Source organism: Amphiprion ocellaris, chromosome 13 (assembly GCF_022539595.1).
Source record: "Amphiprion ocellaris isolate individual 3 ecotype Okinawa chromosome 13, ASM2253959v1, whole genome shotgun sequence".
Classification (NCBI taxonomy): Eukaryota; Metazoa; Chordata; class Actinopteri; family Pomacentridae; genus Amphiprion; species Amphiprion ocellaris.
The window spans coordinates 24,868,592-24,890,806 of NC_072778.1; the positions used below are offsets into that span (position 1 = coordinate 24,868,592).

At 43.2% G+C, this 22,215-nt stretch overlaps 2 protein-coding genes across 2 annotated transcripts; one reads left to right on the top strand and one right to left on the bottom strand.

Moving 5' to 3' along the window:
- Positions 1-209: 209 nt before the first annotated feature.
- noa1 (nitric oxide associated 1) lies at positions 210-8,716 on the top strand. Its single transcript, XM_023273949.3, has 8 exons — positions 210-539; positions 1,038-2,048; positions 3,432-3,701; positions 4,555-4,646; positions 5,309-5,440; positions 5,970-6,086; positions 6,170-6,287; positions 6,377-8,716. The coding sequence occupies exons 1-8, from the start codon at positions 332-334 to the stop codon at positions 6,616-6,618; spliced, it is 2,190 nt and encodes a 729-aa protein (XP_023129717.2). The 5' UTR covers positions 210-331; the 3' UTR covers positions 6,619-8,716.
- rest (RE1-silencing transcription factor) lies at positions 7,417-21,400 on the bottom strand. The gene is made up of 6 exons (XM_023273954.3): positions 21,244-21,400; positions 17,998-18,287; positions 16,609-17,175; positions 15,772-15,932; positions 15,595-15,678; positions 7,417-11,188 (listed from the first exon to the last, which is right to left on the bottom strand). The coding sequence occupies exons 2-6, from the start codon at positions 18,249-18,251 to the stop codon at positions 9,414-9,416; spliced, it is 2,841 nt and encodes a 946-aa protein (XP_023129722.2). The 5' UTR covers positions 18,252-18,287; positions 21,244-21,400; the 3' UTR covers positions 7,417-9,413.
- Between the last annotated feature and the right edge of the window lie 815 nt (positions 21,401-22,215).

The following is a 22,215-nucleotide window of genomic DNA, read 5'->3' on the forward strand; positions in this document are numbered from 1 at the left end:
GACCTGTCTAGGGTGTCCCCTGCCTTCGCCCGAGTCAGCTGGGATAGGCTCCAGCCCCCCCCCGCGACCCTAGTGAGGATTAAGCGGTGTATAGATAATGGATGGATGGATAATAATAATAATAGAAGAAGAAGAAGATTTGCTGTTGTTGAAACGTCGTGTTTCGGGTCCTGATTTGTGCCTCAGAGTGAGACCTCTTGTTAGCACGCTCCGGCAGGCAGCTGTGACGCCATGACGTCGTACGTCCCATCCATTGCGGAAGTGCAGCGCCTTTGAGTTCCCGTGAGGTCGTTGTACGTCCGTCGGGGAGCGCGTGCAGCCTCACACCACAATGCTGAAGGTCCTTCAGGCCTGTGTCCGCCACCAGGTGTGTGTCCGCCGTCAGGTGTGTGTCCGCCGTCAGGTGTGGAGCAGCGTGAGTTCCGCCGCTCAGAGGGGCTCCGACACGGCGGAGGGTCGTGGTGTGACCCGAGGAGGAGTCCGGAGCTGCACAGTGGACCCGAACCTGCAGGAGCAGTTCGTCTTCGTGGAGTTTACAGGTGAGAGGAGTTCAAGAACCTTCACCTTTCTCCAGACTCAAATGATGTAAAACTTGTTGGACGTCCCAGATGTTGATTATGTCTGAGACACACCTTCATGTTTATCGTTTATTCTGTTGTGGAAAATGGGAAACAGAAGTCAGGTTTCACAGCCTTTTGTTACATGCAGACCACCTCAGACCACATTAGGTCACTTGAGACCACCACATGGGAAACCACTACATATGTCCTGGTCAGATCGTCGTTTTACGGAGTCTTTCAAACAGTCTCTGCTTTGTTAAAGCTTTACTCTGTTTGAGAAGATGCCAAAACAGGGAGATGATGGGTAGAAGTTTAGACCTGGTCTGATGTGGTCCATATGCCACAGAGAGCTGTAAAACCTGTGACATTTTTCTGAAGTTTCCCTTTAAGTCCAGCGTGCTCAGGTGAGACTGTGGTACAGGTGATGTGCAGGTGAGGCCCTGAGGTGACGCCTCTTCTTCTTTTGTCCTGGTTCAGATCCAGAAGACGACCCCCAACAGGAGGAGAGACGAATCCTCCATCAGTTCAGGGCTGCCTCTGCTGCTGGTTCTCCTGGTTCTGCTGCTGGTTCTCCTGGTTCTGCTGTTGGTTCTCCTGGTTCTGCTGCTGGTTCTGCTGCCCAATTGACCCCTCATAAGCACCTGCGGTCTCTGGAGCATCAGCTGCAGGTGTTAAGGTCTGGGGATCAGCAGGAGGCGGAGCTAGACTCCCTCATCCAGTTCCAGGATGTGGACTTCCTGCTGGATGACAGCGTCACAGCCACAAAGAAGAAGAAGAAGAAGGAGGCTGGAGGGGGGAAAGGAGAACACAAAATCTTCGGGACCCCTGACGTTGACGAGCCGGTCAGCAACACCTGCTGCCAGGGCTGCGGCGCCCTGCTGCACTGCACCTCCACCGCCGTGCCTGGATACCTGCCCAGCGAGAAGTTCAAGGAGCTGCAGCAGGAGGGGCGTCTGGGTGGGGCCACCTGCCAGCGCTGCCACCTGCTGACCCACCACCACCAGGCGCTGAACCTGCAGCTGCCCAGAGAGCAGTACAAGGACGTGGTGCGGCAGGTCCGGGCCCACAAGGCGCTGGTGCTGCTCGTGGTGGACCTGCTGGACCTACCTGACTCTATCATCCCCGACCTGCCCGAGCTGGTGGGGGCCAACAAACACATTGTTGTCCTTGGCAACAAAGTCGACCTGCTGCCCGCAGACGCGCCCAACTACCTACAGCGCATCAAGCGGCAGCTGCTGCAGTACTGCCAGGACTCTGGCTTCGCCGCCCAAGTGACCGACGTGCACCTGATCAGCGCTAAGACCGGCTTCGGTGTGGAAGGCCTGATCTCCAGCCTGCAGCGGTCCTGGAAGTACAAAGGTGACGTGTACCTGGTGGGCTGCGCCAACGCCGGCAAGTCCACGCTTTTCAACACGCTGCTCGAGTCCGACTACTGCAAGTCCAGAGCCGCCGACGTCATCCACAAGGCCACCATCTCGCCCTGGCCCGGTCAGAACCACACTCCACTCACTAGTCCTTCTATTTAATGTTCGCCTCCCGTCACACACAGACAGGATGCAGCGTTCAGTCTGAACACGTTCATATATCAGCAGGCTAGTCACAAACAGCTGCTGCTAACCCTCTGAACACCTGGCTCATTCTAGCTCACTGTGGGTTCATTTTTCACTACAGTATAAAGTCCTGCACCTCTATGAACACGGCACAACCATGAAGGAGAGAGAGCTCAGGAATGTCTTGCTGCTGCAGTAAGACACCATTAGCATTAAAGAAATTCGAAAAAAGATAAATGTAGACGTCCTGGAATCAGCATGTCCAACATTTTTCCAAGTGTCCGTAGATGTTCCTGACACTGGAAGACACAGAGGCCCACACATTAGAGATATTTAACGACATACATTTTTACAGCCTCTGGAGTTTTCTTTACATCCTCCAACAACTCGCTCTTCTGTGAACTGTTCTATTAGCCATGCTGCATTTATTTATTTTTTTAGGAGTCTGTTTAGCGCAAATGAATGGTGGATTTTTTTGAGAAGTTTTTAGAGAGCATAAAGTGATTTTGATGAAGTATGAGGATTTTTAGCTCATATTTGGTTTTTCCTGAAGGAGCTACACATCATAGATGACACATTCAAATGCTGTCGGAAAGCTGATAATCAGAAAATATTTCCTTGTTTCTGGTTGCTAAAGGTTTGGAGCTTTTTTGGCAGATTTTGGGGTTCAGAGGGTTAATAAAATCTGCCATGTACACTCCCCTCCAAAAGTACTGGAACAGTGAGGCCAGTTCCTTTATTTTTGCTGTAGACATTTGGGTTTGACAAAAGAAGAGACTGAAGGGAGGAACACCCCAAAACAAAGAACAACTGAAGAAGCTGAGGTGAAAGCCTGGAAAAGCATCATGAAAGAAGAATGCTAAAGTTTGGTGATGTCAGTGGGTCACAGGATTGATGCAGTTATTAACTGAATATTAAGTCGTACTCACTTTAAACTAGTTTCAGTTTATCTGTTCCAGTACGTTTATTCACCTAAAACTTTGCTGTTCCGTTACAAAAAAATGCTATCTTCTAAGTTGTGTATCAGATCCAGATGTACACACCTGGAAATAAAAAGCTGAAATGGTCTCATATTCATCGTTTGATGTCAAACCCAAATGTTTTCAGTCTACAGCAGAGATAAAGGAACTGGCCTCACTGTTGCAGTACTGATGGAGGGGAGTGTATATTTCCAGCAGCTCATTTTAGTTTCCAGTTTTTGGATCTTGGTTCATGTTCAGTTGTCTTCTTGTCTCATTGTCCACTGAAATACTGTTTAAATGAAGTGCAGACACTCACCTGCTTCTTGTCTTTGGTTTCATTGCTGTCATTCTGCGTTCAGGGACAACTCTGAACCTGCTGAAGTTCCCCATCATCAATCCGACTCCGTACAGGATGTTCCGGCGACAGCAGCGTCTGCAGGAGGTGTTGCAGCAGACGGAGGAGGAGCTGTCGCAGGACGAGCTGCGGCGGATGCAGCGCCTCAGCAAACAGGGATACCTGGTGGGTCGGGTCGGCAGAACGTTCCGAACCAACGCATCCCCGTCGGAGGAGATCCAGTTCGATCCTGACAGTCTGGCGTTTGGAGAAGACGGAGAGCCGACGGCGACAGGTGAGCAGAGATCTGATAGAAGCCGGTGGAGTTGTGGAGCTCAGATGGAGACCAGGTGTTCTGCAGAGAAACAGGTGATCTGAGTGGAGCTCCTTCCTTCTGCACCTTTCCAATCATTCATGGTGTGTCTGCTCCAGGATAAGTCTGACAGTATGATGGGCCTCTTGTAGATTGTTGTTTCTAATGGCTGACTGCAGCTGTGATGAGGTCCAGTCGTGGTACCTGCTGAGGAGATGTGGTGGTAGAGCTGAAACCTTTGGCTGGGTAGGGTTAGCTCCCTGTCTGATCGGCTTTTCAGTCCTGTCGTTTCTCTCTGGATGGTTCAGATATCCTCCTGGGGTTGTTTGTCTCAGGTTTTAGTATTTGTAACTTAGGTATACACTCATGTGTACAACATGTCAAATTTGAGATCCTAGTTCCTGAAAGAATTCAAACCCTGATAATTCCTGCAGCATCATTTTCTGTCACGTAGAAAAGATAAATGTTGGATACCAAGATTACAGATGATCATTTTGTCCCAATCTGAGGACGGAAACAGGCAGAAAGAACAAGTTGACATTTATGATGCTCACAAATAATGGAAAAAAGTACAGTATAAAATGTGTAATCTGGACCCACCTCTATGTACTTCAGGGACCTGTAACTGATAATATTCATAGTATGAAGGTACATTTTTCCCTGATTTCATAAAATCTACTAAATTATTGTACATTAGGACATTAGGAGTTGATTCTAGTGAAGTTGGGAACATTTCCTCAGGATGCTTTGATGTTCTGTGTCTGTTTCTAAGTGAAAGTCCAGCTGTTGCAGCTCTGCAGGCTGGAACACCTCTGACCTCTGTGTGACCTTCCAGCTCCCAGCAGGCCGAGCAGCGAGCTGACCCACAATGAGCTGAAGGACACACACTGGCTCTACGACACGCCGGGAATCATGAAGGAGCTCGATGTGAGATCATTAGAACTGTTTCCTCCATCTCTTTTATCACACAGTTCAACCCTCTGAATCCCTACACTCTCTGAACCTCAAACCTGCCAGCAGCTCTGAAAAGCTCGTTGTCTCGTCATCCACAGAATGATAGAAACCGTAGTGGATCATCAGATTTTCAACTTTCCAAAACTCAAACTCAAACTTAAATTTGTCATTTTTGACATGTGGTTCCATTAAATTCTGGCCTTAATATTGTAATACTTAATCAGAAATCACTTTATTATACATGTATTGTTTTACACTTCATCAAAAATAAGCCAGTGATTCTAACTAGTTTCTGTCAAAAAACAAAATATTCTTCTCAGCACAACTAATACATCCATTAAATGTTTTTTGGGTTTTTTGCAAAATTGTGTCATTTCTAACTGTAACAGAAGACATTTCTAAGTTCTCTCTACTGTAGTCATGAATATGCTGAGAAAAATAAGCTTACAGTAAAAAAAACTAAGACAAGAGCTCAGAGGGCTTAAAGACTGAATAACTTCTCCAGGTGTCCACACTGATTTCCAGCTGTTTAACACTGAACCTCCCCTTCATGTCTGAATGTCCACATGATGCTGTGATCAAACCTCTCTCTCTCTCTCTCTCTCTGTCTTACTGCGTGAATGTCTCTCGGCCAGATCCTCAGCCTGCTGACTGAACACGAGGTGAAGTTGGTGGTTCCCACGCAGGCCATCATCCCACGGACGTTCGTGTTGAAGCCCGGCACCAGTTTGTTCATTGGAGCACTGGCCAGGATTGACTACCTGCAGGTCAGAACTACAGACCAAAGAAGGGACACTTTGTTACATCAACCTCTACAGATGGAGCACATGGAAAAAAAACGCAGCTGTTGCAGTTTGAAACTAAAATTGTACTTAAAAGTTTGTTAAAGAACGTGAAAAGTAGCCAGATTAATGTTTGGAGCACATTCTTTGGAGCAAGATGAATTTGTTGGGTTCAGATGGGGTTCAACATGTTTGGAGTTAAGCTAGCCAGGTGAATGCATAGTCCTGACAGTGAGGCACAGAGGTGGGAGTGTGATGCTGTGAGGGTGCATGAGTTCAAAAGGTGCTGAAGAGATGATACTTGTAGATGTAACATGAATGTCTGTGGATGACAAGATGACCCCCAGTCTGAAAGAAAAGTCACATTTCAGCATGATGCCACACTGCCAACATCTGAAATAGTTCTCCTCATTGTCATTCAGATTTTGTGCAGCCGATTTACATGGTCAGACTGATCAGTCTTGTCTTCTTTGTGATTGGTGAGTTACTGATCAGCTGATAGTGTCTTCTGCAGGGACAGACGTCGTGCTGGTTCTCAGTCGTGGCCTCCAGTAGGGTTCCAGTTCACGTCACCAGCCTGGAAAAAGCCGATGGCATCTATGAGAAGCATGCAGGACACGTCCTGCTGGGGGTGAGTCACATGGTTGGAGGGGTCACATGGTCGGATGGGGTCACATGGTCGGATGGGGTCACATGGTCTGTTGGTGCATTCAGGTGCCTGTCGGAGGTTTGGAGAGGATGAAGGAGTTTCCAGCGTTGGTTCCCCAGGAGGTCAGAGTTGAGGGACGAGGACAACTGGAGGCTGCTGCTGACATCACACTGTCATCTGCAGGTACGCTCACCTGTCTGCCTGTCCTCCTGTCTCATCTATCTGTCTGTCTGCCTTCCCCGTCTTTCTCACCTGTCTCTGTCCCTTTGCAGGCTGGGTAGCAGTGACGGCGGTGGAGGGCGATCAGCTGCTGTTGAAGGTTCACGGTCCACAGACGGCAGGTTTCAGTGTGAGGACACCGCCGCTGCTTCCTCACATCATTTCTCTGAAAGGACAACGTATCCCCAAGTCTGTCGCCTACAAACCACTGAAAGCTGCAGGACTGCTGGACAGAGGACTGTCAGTGAGCAGCGCCAAGACACCACAGCTTAAGAAGAAGAAGAAAAAGAACTGAGTGGTGTCCAGAGGCTGCAGCTCAAGAAAAGGAACTGAGGGCTGTGGTCTTTACAGTCAGAACAAGACAGGTTTCTGGTTATATCATATTTTATCTTCAATGACAGTAAAGTCACACGTTTATAACATGAACTTGTTTTTCTTGACCTGATGTAGCAGCAACACATTGCTGTTCTCATATTTAAAACTTTACCGGCAGGTTTGAAGACACTTTTTTTTAAAAAAAACCTTTGCAGCTGTTTCATGATCTGTGAATGCCTCATCCTTTTCCTCTTTATCAAATCTGAACTTTAACTGAACGTGTGATATTTAATACCACTTCATTCTACATGTCTCATTTAAAAATTCTCAAGAGACAAAGTAAAATCAAATATACAGGATCAATAAAATCAGTGCAGCATGGCTCAGAAACAGTGAACAGAGGAGCAAGTTGTTGGAGATCCATCCAGCATGGTGAAACATCTTTCTACAGATGATGAGCACAGAAGAGAGAAGTTGTCTGGAGAGGAAACATGGATATAGTTAAATACCTGTTGTATGTGGAGCTTCTATTGTTTTTCCAGTGTTGGTAAAACTGGTAGATGCTTTGAAAAATGTTGGACATGTTTCAAGAGTTTTTTTTTTTTTTTTACATATTTGTAAACATTCAATTTATTCCTTTGTTCTGATTTTTGTCATCCTTTGTCATGCTGCACAGAAGACATTTATGAGTTCTCTCTCGTCTTGGTTGTTCTGTTTCCATGTGTTTCCATGGAGCTGCAGGACTTTATACTGTAGTGAGGAAAACGAGACAAACAGCTGAGTTTGAATAAGTTTATTTCAAAAGAGCAGAGTACAGTATGCTTCAGATGAACTGTTAGTTTTAAGTTGAAGAGCTCCTACTACTGCGACTCAGTGAATCGTCATCCTGACATGTTCCATATGTTACTGGGAACCTAAAGAGTGAAGCTGGTGTTCTTTTATTTCTTCTGTTTCATCACCCAGAACAGCAGACTGCTTGTGTTTGTTCTGCTCTGAGTCTGTGATTCGTCCCATTTATTGCAGGATGGGTTTAGTGTCCTTTGTAATGAAAGAAAAGATAAAATAACATCAGCTACATGGTCAGAAACATGTGAGCTAATATGTTAAACCTTTAAGGGCTGACAAACTGTTCTTCAATGAAAACACTGTAGAAATGTACAGACAGAAGAAACGCTTTGGCATCTCGACTAAAAGGAATATTGCACCGAGGTATTTACAAGGAAACCAGTTATTTCTTTAGGCCAAATACAGACTGAAGTTATGATCAGGCTAAGGATTTAACCACCTCAGCTGCTAAGAAGTACAGTTTGATGTGTGATCGCATCAAACCAACCACACTTCAGGTTTCATCCACAGGCTGAAGCTGTGAACCAACAAATACTTTCAACTTTTCTGTTCACCTAAAACCACCCCAGAAGCAAAACACAAAACCATCTGTAACTTTTCTGAAGATTTTAACTGTCAAACGACAAGAAATACAACAACTGAAACAATTTAAAGAGAAGCAATAAAAAGAAACAATACAATGTCTCACGGTACATAGAGTTGATTGTCAAAGGCACTGAATGTTTTTAAAAAGGGAAATTTTTGACGTTCACACAGACTGTACAACTGGCAGTTTGTAACAGAACTCAGAAAGCAGGTCAACACTCAATTTAAAAATTTGCCCAAAATAAAGTGTTTACTTAGTTCTTATAAAAACCAAAAACTTCTTCTCTCCCCAGCACAAGTGAATCTCCATGACTGACTCAGCTGTGAGTTTTCAGGTGAACTGCAGGCAGTGTTTCCACAGAGCTTCGCACAGAACAAGAGAGAGGAAAAGAAAGCCTACTGGGTCAATAGAATAAATGCAGCATGGCTCTAAAACAGTGAACAGAGGACACGTTCAGCATGGTGAAACATCTCTCTACAGCTGATGAAAGAACAGTGAAAAACAAAAATGTAAACAGTTAAATATCTACAGTTTAATGAGCCTCTATTTTTTCCAGTGTGGGGAACACTTGGAAAAATGTTGGACATGTTGATTCCAGTTTTTTTTCATACAATTAAAGAAATGTTTCTCTGCTTTTTTTTCCTGACTTCGTCTCATTTTAATTGTGTCATACCACAAGGAACACATTTCTAAGTTCATTCTCCGTCTAGTCATGTTGTGTTGCTTCCATAGGGGTGCAGGACTTTATACTGAGCTTGCAGTGATGAGAAATAAAAAAGGAGTTCAGAGGGTTACCCAGTAGAACAGTTCCATCTCCAGATGTTGAGCTGTGATCATGAAATATTTGATATGATGATAAACTTCATTGAGAGAAATGATGAAAATCTTACAAAGCTGATGCACCAAATCAGCATTTTCAAAAAACACATGAGATAGATGATGATGATGTCATAGCGTGTCCAGAGACTGAATCTCTGCAGTTGATAACAGTGAAGCCCGAACACCAAGCGCCGCCCCAGAGCTCTTCAGAGCCTGGTCTCTGGACCATCAGAATGATTTCACCAAATCTGATGGCAGTTCAGGACGCTGTAGGACCAATAAAAACATCTAACAGTCACTCTGAGAGAGCACCACCACCTGGCGCAAACATAAATGAAACTCTGTGGCTGATGTTTGAAGATGGTGAAATGTTTTGTAGGTTCTATGAGTTTGACAGCGGTGCTGCAGTGTTGGTGCTTGGACCTCATGCCGTGATGTGTTTAAATGTAAAGACACTCAGCAGTTAACTGTGATAACCTGGTTTCTGTTCTCACACTTTTGAGCGTTGCCATGCATACAGCTCCTTATTTCTGAGCTTTGGCATCCATGTAGTAGACGTTGACAAGGTGGCGGTTCAGGTGGCGGCGGTACTCCCCCTCCAAAGGGAACGTACGGTCGCAGAAGATGCACATGTGACTCTTGAGCTCCGTCGGCGTTGGGATCTCGTCGGTGGGCGTTTCAGGGTCATTGGCCATCTTACCGGAAACGGCGCTGTTACCGTTCAGGCCAGAGTCGTCGCTGCCCTCGGAGGCGCTGTCGCTAATGTCGCTTCCCCCTTCGTGGCTGCTGTGTATGCCCTCATCGTCCTCGGGGTCAGCGGCTTTGCTTCGCTGGCCTGGAAGCACCAGAGATGGCGGTGATGTGGGCTTCACAAAGGTCGGCACAGGCCGGTCCTCAGCTGGAGAAGGTGTATCCTCACTGGAGCTGCTGCTGGGGGAAACATCCAGACTTTTCTCTGGCTCTGCCAGAGTGGTTTGGTCTGTAAAGGTGGTGGTTTCTGTCGGGTCAGTGGTGGTGGCTGGTGTCAGGTCGTCCAGCTGAGCAGAAGCTTCTGGAGCCTCAGAGGACAGCCTGATGTCAGACGCTGACCTCTCTTTTGTGGTTTGTTGCAGACTTGTGGCCTTCTTGTTGGAACTCCTGGTCTTCTTCTGCTTTCCTGTTGTCGCTCCAGCAGACTTGTGTGTCGTTGGACTGGACTCGTTGGTCTTGGTTATGTCTTCTGAAGCAGATTTCAAGGCTTTCAGACGCCTGGTCTTGGACGGGGTCTCAGAAGAGGACTTGCTGGACAGATCTAAAGCTTCCACAGCTTTCCTCTTTACAGCCTTGTCCTTAGCCAACTTCTCTTTCTGAGTTCTTGCAGCACTGTCCGGTTTCTGTCCGGCTTCATCAACGTGTTCTGGAGTTTTCTCTGATTTCTTGGATGCAGACTTGCGAGGTTTGCTAAGGCTCTTGTTCTCCCTCCCACTGCTGTTGCTCTTCTGATCTTCTTTATCCACCTTCAGTCTCACTGATCTGGCCTCATCCGATCTTTGTTTATCGAGTTTCTCTGGCTCTATTTGATGTTTTTGTGGTTCAGCTTGGTCCTGGACTACTATTTTATCTGCCGGGGGCTTCTTGACTCGCCTCTTCACCTTGATGTCTGTATCTATGGCAGTTGTTACCTCCGTCTGGGTTTCTTTAACAGATGTGTTCACCGCTTGACTCCCGTTCACCCTTTTCTGCCTCGTTGCAATCTTTTTCTCCGGTTCCACTTTGTCCTTCACCTTTGAGGATTTTTCAGAAGTGATGTTCAATTTCTTCTGAGCCTTGTCAGGTGTTTCACTCTGCACCGGCTGGCTAACACTGGACCTGCCAATCTTTCTGATTGACAGATTGATTGGGCTCGAGTCCTCGTCCTCATCCTTGTCTTCCATGTCAAAGTCCTCCTCGATGCTTGAGGAATTGTCAAACTTGTTAGCTTTGGAGTCAGTGTTTTCCTCATCAGGACCAGGTTTCTTGACACGCAGCTTGACCTTGGAAACGTCAACGGCAACGTTGCAGCCGGAGTGCCGGGACTTAATGTGGTATTGCAGGTTGCACTTCTTGGAGGCCGCATACTTGCAGAGTGGACAGAGAAACTGGCGAGGGTTGAGGTGCAGCTCGACGTGCTTCTTGAAGTTGCTGCGGTCGGCTGTCTTGTACTCGCAGTAGGGACAGGACAGAGGTTTAGGGCCGTTGTGGACCTGCCGAGCGTGCCGGGTCACTTCATGCTGATTGGCTGCCAAGTAGGTGCAGCTCTCACACTTGAAAGGACGTTCACCTGCAAAAAAAAAAGAAAAGGAAGCGTTACAGAGCTGCTATAGACAGGTACAGGTGGGATACAGAAAGCTTTCATGCAGCAGGCGAGTCTGACTATAAAGGTGGTATGTCTAAAAATATTTGCGAAATTTTAACTTTATGTAATATTTTTGAGGTAAAAATTTTAAAAACTGCCCATTGACCCACTTTTAGCATGTTTTTTTGGGCACTGAAATATGAAGCTATGTTTGAGAGACAATATCTCAGGTAATATTAAAGATAAAAACCTGAATTTTGTCTCTTACTTCTCATCATGAAAAGTCCCATCTTTGAGCAGACAATAATCAAAAAAGTTGAAGATGCAGATGCCAACTAGTTATACTTTCTGAACCACATTTAGCTCCATGTCACAATAATACAAAAAAAACATACAGAAGAGTTTTTAATATGAAATAGTTGGTCACACAAACGAAAAATATGATGAAGCAGGTATAACAAATATCACTGTAGTAAAGTAAATCAGAGTTCTGGACTTTCAAAGTGGTTGTCAAAGTGAAAGACTTTTTTTTTTTGAGAAGGGCATATTTTGCATTCTTGGACCTCACTTTGAAGGCTGGATAACCAGACTGCTTGAAGGTAAACTCTTAAGCAGTTCTTATGATTATACACGTGTTCATGCTTTACCTTTTAAAGTCACTGCACTGAGTCCAGCTTGTGATTTGGTCTTGAAGGCCAAATTTATTCCCAGTGGAACACAAAGCAAGAGAAACTGTTTTGATTAATCAGTGTGATCAACAGCTCTAACAATGATTATTACTTTTTAATGTAAAATACTTGGTCACACATAAAGTTATTTTTGTTGGACTTTCATAAATGATTTATCACATATCACAAACTGTACCACAAAAACAAAAGTATTGGTTGATAGTCTAATCCAAGGGGAACATAGTTGTGGAGTTTTAAAATGATTTCCTAAATATAACTATAGAAACATATTTTTTTAAATAGACATATTTTAATTTTCAGACCCACTTTGCAGGCACAAACTTGGTTTGGAGGATACTCGTCATGTAGCTTTGTATCTTTTGTCATTTGTAGTGAATTATCACGGCATTAGTTCACTATGATGATGGCAGCAGAATATAACCAAACAAGCAGATCTGATGGGATTTGTCTAGTGAGACATTTTAATCCTTTGACATATTTAATGGTATTCTGCTGTACTTATCTGAGCAAGAATTTAATGGTAAATTTATTGTCATGATAATTCTGGAAACAGTTCAAAAGGATCAAAATAGATTCTCTTGCTTTGTGTTCTGTTCCCTATACTCAGAATACACTTGGCCTTCAAAACCAACACAACAATCTGGACTCTGTGCAGAAAGGTAAAATTTGAGTAAATGTACTCAGTGCTATAGTAAGTGCTAACGATTTTCCCCTAAAGCATCTCTTCCAATACCTGCAGTCTATTTTGTCAGCTGATGTGCAAGCTGTGTGTTTGTGTGTTTGAAGGCAGACGGTTCATGCAGCAGTCTTGTTTCTCATCTCATGTATCACAGAGATGTGTTTTCAGGTCAATCTGATCTGCAGTGTGAATGCAACACAACACAATACAGCACAACACAACACAGTAGAGTGCAACGCAATGCGATGCATAACACACAAGGTCACGGTGTTACCATGTTTAGTCCAACATCGACGGCTTCAGTGAGAGCAGCACAAACAGAAATGTTGACAGTGAGTCAGATACACAACACAGCAGCTGCAGCAGCAACATAGCTTTCTGCTGATGTTACACACATGTTCCTGATCACCTGCTGACACATCTGACTGGATGATCTCACAGAGATCTTATTCATCAGGTTTAAAAGCTGCCATTCAATGTTCACTTAGAGCTTGATTTAATACAGGAGACACCACAGTGACTGTCAGCAATAACAAACCACACACAACATAAGCTGAAGGACAATGGAAAGGCAGCGTCTGTCATCTCTACACACTGGGTTTATGTGGTGCTAGGCTGTTGAACTGATTTTAGACTGGTTTTGGGGCTGGACTTGAAATGTTCAGACTGGTTGTTTTGGACTGTTTTAGACTGGGTATCTGCAGTGTTTCAGTTTTTGGACTGGTTTTTGAACTGGCTTGAGGCTAATGTTGGACTTGGTTTGCGACTTGTTATCAGATTAGATTAGTTTCTGGAATGTTTTTTGGACTGGTGTTAGAGTAGTTCTAGATTATGGTTGGACTCGTTATTGAACTGGTTTTAGGATGCTTGTGGAATGGGTTTAACTAGGGCTGTCAAAATTAATGCGTTAACACAGATTCATCCATCATCATGATTAATCGGAATAAAAATTTCAACGCAATTAACGCATCTGCAGTGCAGAATGACTCAAAATCCCTTAAACGTCTCTGGCAACGCATTTTGGGCAGTTTGTCCAAGTAGACCTACTGTCGTGCATGCGCAAATGGGCAGTTGATCCGGTAGTGGCAGAACCAAGCAACTCCACATGGAAGATGGTAAACAGTAAGACCCGGCTGATTTATCGGCCAGCCAATAAAACTGGCCTATAGCCCTTTTCGAAATAATCATCATCGGCCAGAGTTTCGCCGATTAAACGCCGATATATTCTCAATTTCTCATAAAACAGTAAGTGCTGTTGAATGATGTCCTTGCACCGTTTGTCCAATACATGGCGCTCTAACTCCATTCAGTCCTCAGTCTTCTCAGTAACGTACAGGAGAAGCTACAGCCAGGAAACATTACAGGAGTGGGCTGAGCTGACAGGTAAGTTTATAACAACGTTGTGAAATTAACAATGACTCAACATGTCTCCAGTTTGAGTTAAGAGAGATAGTTGAAGTTAAAATGATGAACATGACTGTCTGTCTTCAGCAACTGTCATGATGTCACTGTTAGTTTTACTTTGTCAGAAAATACTAGAACGTGACCCAGGCTGGAACAGCAAGTCATTGTGTGTTGTTATGGAGGAACATTAGTATCAGACTATTTGTGACCATTATATATTTAACATGCAACTCTGTCAAAGATGACATGTTTCACATCTGAGAAAGGCGTCTCTGGATTTTAGTTTGGTTCATATGAGTCCTGACTTCATGGCAAAGAAAATGGAGTAGAGAAAATGTGATTAAAGGTTAAAGAGCATCAGAGGGCTGCAGAAACAATGTTTTACAGTAATTTCACTCATTATGTTTCTTATATACAGCATATATTTATAACTTACCTCTAATTTGCAGCAACAAGAAGCAAAAGACAAGGTGTATTTCATAACTCATTTATAGATTGACTCTTTTTTAAGGTTATATAATTACCCAGAGGTTTAATCCTTTGTTGCATGTTTTTGTACTTGAAAATTCATCTCTGTTGTAAAGTTAAACAAATAATAAAGGACAAAGTATTGTAAAACAGTCAAATGTTCTGCCTGTAATTCATATCTTTGTTGTTGTAAGCCTTAAGGGACCACAAAAGAAGTTATTTTATTCATTATATATTTTTTAAATTAATCGGCCGAATAATCGGTTATCGGAATTTTTCTTCTGCCAAATATTGGAATCAGATCAAAAAATCCGTATCAGTTGGGTCCTACTAAACAGCACGTTCCCCCTCTCGGTGGAAAATTCTAAAACAAAAAACCCCCAAGATGGAACAGTCGACCAACATCCAGTAATATTCACACTCTGTAGGAAGGAGTTTTCTTTTCACCAAAGCACTTCCAGCCTAAAGTACCACATTAATGTGAAGCATGTGTTAGTCGGGGATTCTAACATGAACCTTTAAAGGTGTTTAATAAATACCTTAACTGTTAAGTGTATTCTCTTGTTTCTTGATTCTGTCTGTGCATGCAAAATTAAATGCGATTAATATAGATTACAAATGTATGATATTTAATCATGATTAATCAAAATTACTCCACAGCAACCCTGTGATTAATCCGATTAAAAATTTTAATTGCTTTAATACTGAATTTTCGGTTGGTTTTGGACTAGTTTTTGGATTAGACTTAGAATTCTTTTCAGACTGTCTGAGTAGTTTTTCAACTGGTTTTCAAGCTGGTTATGGACTGGTTTTCGGCTTGTTTTGGACTGGCTTTTGTGCTGTTTTTAGGCTGGTTTTAGGTCTTTGGTCATGCAGCAGATTGTCTATCTGTCCTGTAAAGACACACCTAATCAGGTGTGTGTGTTCACTCAGAGCTCCAGAGTCTGTCAACAGGTGAACAGCTCAGCTGTCTAAATTTCAGCCTTTTCTAACCAGAAAACAGAAATGAGATTTCACACTTTTGTTCTCTGAAAACCACTTGCATGCTGCGTTTAGATTTTTGTTTGGTTCTTGGAGCCACATGATGAACATGTTTAGCTGTGAGTAGCAGTGTATTCAGTTCCATGCCGTGGTTTTCTTTAATGACTGACCTGAGTGAGTCCTCATATGTCTGGTCAGGTGGGTCTTCTGAGAGCTGGAGTAGTCGCAGTACAGGCACTGGAAAGGACGGACACCTGTACAGAAAACACACCTTCTTGTGTATAGAGATATTTACCGACTGAGGTTGCTCAGAGCGCAGACAGGACAAAGACTGAGGACCTCCATACCAGTGTGAGTCCGGATGTGCTGGATGTAGTTGCTCTTGCGGTCTGAGAAGTAGGAACACTGACTGCAGGTGTGCAGTTTGCTGGGGAAGTGATTCCTCAGGTGTTTCCTCCAGTGGTACTGACTGACGGTGGTATACGGACACAGGGTGCACTTAAAAACCCTGCAGACACACAACAGCAGTACAATCATTCCTCACGTCAGTTCTATTCAACCCTTTTACTCCTGTCTAATTCCCTTACTTTGGGCTCATTTTTTAAAGTCCTCAGTGGAAACAGAACAACCACGAAGGTGAGAGAACTCAGAAATGTCTTCCGTGCAGCATGACACAGAAAGACATTTTTTTGATTATTTACTTTACAAAAATGTAAAAATCATCATCTCCAGCATTTTTCCAAGCGTCCTCAGGTGTGACCATCACAGGAAAAAATGGAGACTCCACATACTATAGATATTAAACAATTTACATTTTTAAAGCCTCTGCAAACTTTGAGAGATAATTGTGTCTCTTTTTTGTCTCATTTTTCTCTTTTCTTTTCTATTTTTGTTTTTTTTCTTTTTGTCATTTTGTGCCTTGTTTGTGCTGTTTCATGTTTCTTTGTGGTCGTTTTGACTCATCCTTGTCTTTTTTTGTTGCTCTTCTGTAATTGTTGTCTTCTATCAATCATTTTGTGTCTCCTCTGTGAGTTCTGTCTCTTTTGTGATGTTTTTTTTGTCATTTTATGTCAGTTTAGGATAGCCTGGTCTTGTCATTTTTTTAATCTCCCTTAAGTCATTTTGTGTCCTGCGTGCTGCTGGATAATGTGCATGTATGCGTCCACCCTCAGGTGTGCCCTTACCTGTGGTCCTCTCCCTCCTTGCTGTGGTGTTTCAGGTGGGCGATGTAGTGGTCGTATCGGTTGGTGTTGTAGCCGCACCGCTCACACCTGATCAGCCCCTTGATGTCGCCTGCTGTCGTCGTCTCCCCACTGCTGTCGGCCCCCCCACCTGCTGGAGCTTGGGACACGGGCGGCTCCGCCTCCTTGGCCTTGGTCTTGCTACGCCCCTCCACACGGTTTACCACCAACATCTTGCTGATGCTGTGGGTGCCGAGGTGCTCCACAAACTCCTGCTCATTCTGGGCCTGGAAGTGGCATGGTTTGCAGTGGAAGGGCTTCTTCTTCTTGGCGCTCTCTGTGGCACTGGGGGGCTCTTTGTGTTTGGCACCCTGCTGAGGTGGTTTGGCAGAACCGGTGGTGGCGGCAGCAGGTGGGTGGGGCTGAGGCCGGCGGGACAGGTCTTCAGCTTTGTCGCCCCCATTTCCCTCAGCGCTGTTTCCAACTACCACGCCTTCAGCAGTCAGGCCTGGAGACTCAGGATACTCGATGATGCAGACTTCTCTCTGGTTCTGGTTGTCGTAGCTGTACCTGATCAGACACACAGGGGAGTTAGTGCTCAGGTAGACAGTTAACAGGCTATTACTGTCAGCTGCTGCTGGTGTGACTGTGGAATCTCCTTCATTTCTTCATTTAAAGATGTGTTTTCCTGCTGCTAGAGATGCTTAATTATACTTGGACAATGCACATTATTAAACCCTGCTTTCCTTCTGCAGTCTTTGGACACATGTTTCACTAAAATTACAAGCAGGTATTTCAGGAACATTCTCGGGAGACTAAGAACCTTTGGAGGAACTTTGAACGTCTGTCTTTTTTGTATTTTACACTGTAATACAGCAGACCTGAAGATAGAACAACAACTAAGCAATATTTTCTGCTTTAGTCAATCATTATTAATCGATAATCAGATTAGTCCATAGACTGTCAGAAAGTAGCAAGCAATGAACAGTTTTACCCAATCTAAACTGACAGTCTTGAGAGTTATTTTTCTAGATGAACTCATCGCATGCTTGGTTTCTGAAATGTCAAAAAATGGTGAAAAATGTGGATCAGTGTTTCCTTAAATGTCTTGTTTTGTCCACACCCCAAATATATTCAGTTTAGTGTCACGGAGCGGAAAGAAACCAGAAAAGATTTACACTGAAGAAGCTGCAAAATCAGAATTGAAATTTTTTTATTACAAAAAAATACTCAAACTGACAAACCAATTATCAAGATGAATTCAGCTAAGAGTCAGAAATAGTACAGTTTTTAGGGGCAGCTACTTTTAAAATAACTTAAACTGATTAACTGATCAGAATAAGTGATTAATTGAATAGTTGACATCTAATCAGTCACTGGTAGCTGCTCTACCTGATGATGCTCTCGTCCTCACTGTCTGAGTAGCTGCATCCCACCGTCTTCAGCTCCATCATCTCCTTCTCGTCTGCAGCGCTGCCTTCGCCACCGCCGCTCTCTGCCGCCGTCACCGCTGCCACGTTGGCCAGCATCACCAGCTGAGGGGCGGGCAGCGTGTTCCTGGGCATGTCGCTGAGACTCTGCCCGTCCTCCATCATAGAGACACCCACAGGGAACATCTCCACCGAGAACACCGTCTGAGCGGCCATGTCACCTTCAGCTGTTCACCTCAGCAGAAAGAGAACCTGCAGAGACCAACAACATGGAGGATGAGACAAATCAGTCGGCTGAGTTTCTGCCTTTCAAGTCATTCAGGAAAATATTTTCACATTTTGGAAAAGTTTCAAGCAATTTTGGACAGGTTTTCAGTCATTTTTGACTTGTTTTGAGTTATTTTTGACAGGTTTCAAGTCATTCTGGACAAATTTTAAGTCACTTTGGAAAGGTTTTTGTCATTTTGCACAAGTTCCAAGTCATTTTGGACCAGGTTTTGTCATTTTTGTCCAGTTGTGAGTCATTTTGGACAAGCTTTAAGACACTTTGCAAAAGGTTTAGTCATTGTGGGAAAGTTTCAAGTCATTTTTTATACGCTTTGAGTAATTTTTGGCAAGTTTCAAGTGAGTTTGGACAAGTTTTAAATGACTTTGACAAAGTTTTTGTAATTTTGGACAAGTTCCAAGTCATTTAGGAAAATATTTTCACATTTTGGACAAGTTTTCAGTCATTTTGCAAAAGCTTTTGTCATTTTGGAAAAGTTTCAAGTCATTTTTGATATGCTTTGGGAAAGTTTTTGTCATTTGGACAATTTCCAAGTCATTTAGGAAAATATTTTCACATTTTGGACAAGTTTTCAGTCATTTTTGACACGCTTTGAGTTATTTTTGACAGGTCTCTGGTCATTTTGGACAAGTTTTAAGTCACTTTGGAAAAGTTTTTCTACGTTCAGACAGGTTTCAAGTCATTTTTGACAGATTTTAGGCAATTACAGTCAGGTTTTAAATCCATTTTCAAAAGTTTGGTCATTTTGGACAAGTTTCAAGTGATTTGGATTTTTTTTATTTTGGAGGAGTTTAATGTCACTTTGACATGCTTTGAATTATTTTGAATTGTTTTAAGTCACTTTGGAAGAGATTTTGTCATTTTGGACAAGTTTCAATTCATTTTGGACCAGGTTTTGTCATTTTTGTCCAGTTTTGAGTCATTTTGGACAAGTTTTAAGTCACTGCAAAAGCTTTTGTCATTTTGGAAAAGTTTCAAGTCATTTAGGAAAAGATTTTCACATTTTTGACAAGTTTAAATTCATATTGGAATGGTTTATGTCTTTCTGGACACACTGGGGGTCATGTTTTGAGTTATATTGGACAATGTTTTGTCATTTTTTTTACAGAACAAAAGGTTTTAACGAATATCCCATAGCTGACAGACATATTTTTACCTCTACCCACCATTCTGGATTTAAGATTCAATATTTCAGGATAGCCAACCTTAATAAGGACAACGATCACATAGAATTGCAGAGATGGTTTGAGAGAGGAATTACTCTGTGGTTTTAGTTTTAGCAGTTGTCCAATATGGTGGACACCAGACAGGAAAGGGTTATTCAAAACTAAGGCACGTTCAATACACAAGAGTTAGAAACGCAGCTAGATAAAGACTATTTAGATTCAGAATGACAGAAAAGTCTTACTCTGTGGTTTTAGTTTTAGCAATTGTCCAATATGGTGGACACCAGACAGGAAAGGGTTATTCAAAACTAAGGCACGTTCAATACACAAGAGTTAGAAACGCAGCTAGATAAAGACTATTTAGATTCAGAATGACAGAAAAGTCTAAGTATAAGTTTTTCTGCAGCAAAAAATAAGAGAGCGCTCATTTCTAAAATCACATCCGTTTTAAACTTTGCAGCGAACTTCACATGATTCTCTGATGAATCTCTGCAGGCCATTTTGAAACAGCACCACCGCTCAGTCGACAGCGCCACACCGACGGAGAACACATTCAGAAGTCCGTCCGGAAAACACCGACTTTAACCGAACAGGCCCTCACATGTCAACTTTAACGGCAGTCTGCTTAGAAAAGTTAGAACAAGGTCACTAAATGGGCTTTCTGTGGGAAGATTAGAGCCACACAAAAACAGCATTTTCACTAACATCTCATCAAATCCTAAATAGTAGTTTGGTTTACTGGAACTTCTTAAAAATAATCAACTTCAGCCACCTTATTTAAAATCCTCACTGTTTATAGTGAGGATCGAATTAATCAATTGAAAACCTCCGGCTGGTGTGGGGTTTAAGTCAATTAAAAGGGAGCAATTTTCAACCACGACGTGTCGAAATATGTTTTAATATGGACCAGGCGTCCATATATCACTGTTAATGTGGCTGAAGCTAATGTTGTGATTCACAGCGACCATTTCAGCTTCTCGACAACAGATTCAGAATTCCGTCTGGAAAACACCAACTTTAACTGAGGAGCCCGAACAGGCCGTCGCAGGGTAACTTCACAATTTAAACACAATTTGATCAACAAAAGTTACAATAAAGTAAGTAAAACGGCATTTTCCCTAACATCTCAACTCCAGTTAAATCCGAAAAGAAGTTTGGTGAAGCTGTCTTAGCTAAAAGAAAACGCTTGACTTATGGTAAAATCCTAAAGTAAAAGTGAAGGTAAAAAGTGAGTTAATCAGTGCAGAACCTCCGTTTGATTGTTGGGGGATTTAAGCCGATTAAAACAACTTTCAACTGAAACTCCTATACTGCTGGAATGTGTCATAAACAACTGAAAATTTGACCGTTACGAGTGGACCAGGTGTCTGTGTGGCCGTTTAATGCGGGCGGAGCTGATGTTGTGATTCTCAGCGACCATTTCACATCCTCGCTCACTTTCACGAAACTTAGTTTGCGGAAGCGTAGAATCCAGCAGCGACATTTTGCTTGGAGTGTTGGAGGTGAAAGTGTTAACGGAAGTTTTACGGTTGTGTTTCGGCGGTGATAGTGTAGATAACGGCGGGTTAACAGTAAAAGCAGTGCGGGACAAAGTGTCGGAGTGTTAGCCATGGTCCTGATCAGCCCCGGACAGCGCCTTCCTTCTTCACCGCCTCCATTTTAGCCCAAACTACCAGCAACTTTCCAGCTACGAGAAAACCCTCCAGCGGCGCCGCCCTTTGCCCGGCAGCTCGCACCCAGCGGCGGGGAAACTCACCGACACTTCACATCCAAACTTTACTCGAACTTTAGTGGAGTTTTTGTCCACTTTTGTACTTTTTCCCTCGACGAACAGCGCAGACAGAAAAGTGAACAGAAGTTTCCGCACATTCCTCCACAGCGACGTAGGGCCGTGACGTCATTACGTCGCTGCTGATGAGCTGAGCAGCTCAGGCTGTTAGAACCGAACTACAAAGACCATGATTCCACTGTTAATATTTATTATACCTGCTTATCACAGAGTTAAAGTAACGAGACAATTGCCCAGCATGTAACTCTGAGCAACCAAATTTAATCCCAGGACAGAAAATAGCATTTTGGTTGAATGAACCTTTAAAACTGTAAATACTTGGACAAGAAGAGGTATTTTGATAGTAAAAGTTTCAAAAACTACAAATACTAAATGAATAATATTTTGGTAGTAAAAGCCCTTAAAACTATAAATACCTGGATAAAAAGTAATGTTTTGGGTGGAATAAACCATTACTCTGTCTAAATACCTGGACAGAGTAGCGTTTTGTTGTGGGAGGCCGGGGCGGACTTTGAACCTATGAATACTTAGACAGATAATAATACTTTGAATCATATTTTTGGTGGAAACGGTAGATCGGTTGTTGGCACAGTCGCCCCCCCCAGCTAGAAGATCCCTGATTGCATCCCGGCCAAGGCCTGTGAATGTGAGTGTGCCTGGCTGGTAACCTGTCCAGGGTGTCTACATCTTCACCCTGAGTCAGCTGGGATGATGATGATGATGGTGATGGATCAATAAACATTCAAAACAATAAATACTTGGACAGAAAGTAGTATTTTGGGTGGAATGAACCTTTATAGCAGTTGATGAAAATGATAATATGTTGATCAATAAATAAAATAAAGCAATAATGAATAAGTTAAACATAAAAATATAAAAATAATATAATTAAAGAATATCAGATAAAATCATCTATCCATTATCTATACACCACTTAAT

What these genes read in the sequence shown, in the direction of transcription:
- noa1 (XM_023273949.3), top strand. Translation starts at nt 332, where the DNA reads ATGCTGAAGGTCCTTCAGGCCTGTGTCCGCCACCAGGTGTGTGTCCGC. An exon ending in CACCATCTCGCCCTGGCCCG is followed by an intron (nt 2,049 to 3,431) that starts GTCAGAACCACA and finishes TTCTGCGTTCAG; the next exon opens with GGACAACTCTGAACCTGCTG. An exon ending in CGGAGAGCCGACGGCGACAG is followed by an intron (nt 3,702 to 4,554) that starts GTGAGCAGAGAT and finishes GTGACCTTCCAG; the next exon opens with CTCCCAGCAGGCCGAGCAGC.
- rest (XM_023273954.3), bottom strand. Translation starts at nt 18,251, where the DNA reads ATGGCCGCTCAGACGGTGTTCTCGGTGGAGATGTTCCCTGTGGGTGTC. An exon ending in GAGGACGAGAGCATCATCAG is followed by an intron (nt 17,176 to 17,997) that starts GTAGAGCAGCTA and finishes GTGTCTGATCAG; the next exon opens with GTACAGCTACGACAACCAGA. An exon ending in ACATATGAGGACTCACTCAG is followed by an intron (nt 11,189 to 15,594) that starts GTCAGTCATTAA and finishes TTTTTTTTGCAG; the next exon opens with GTGAACGTCCTTTCAAGTGT.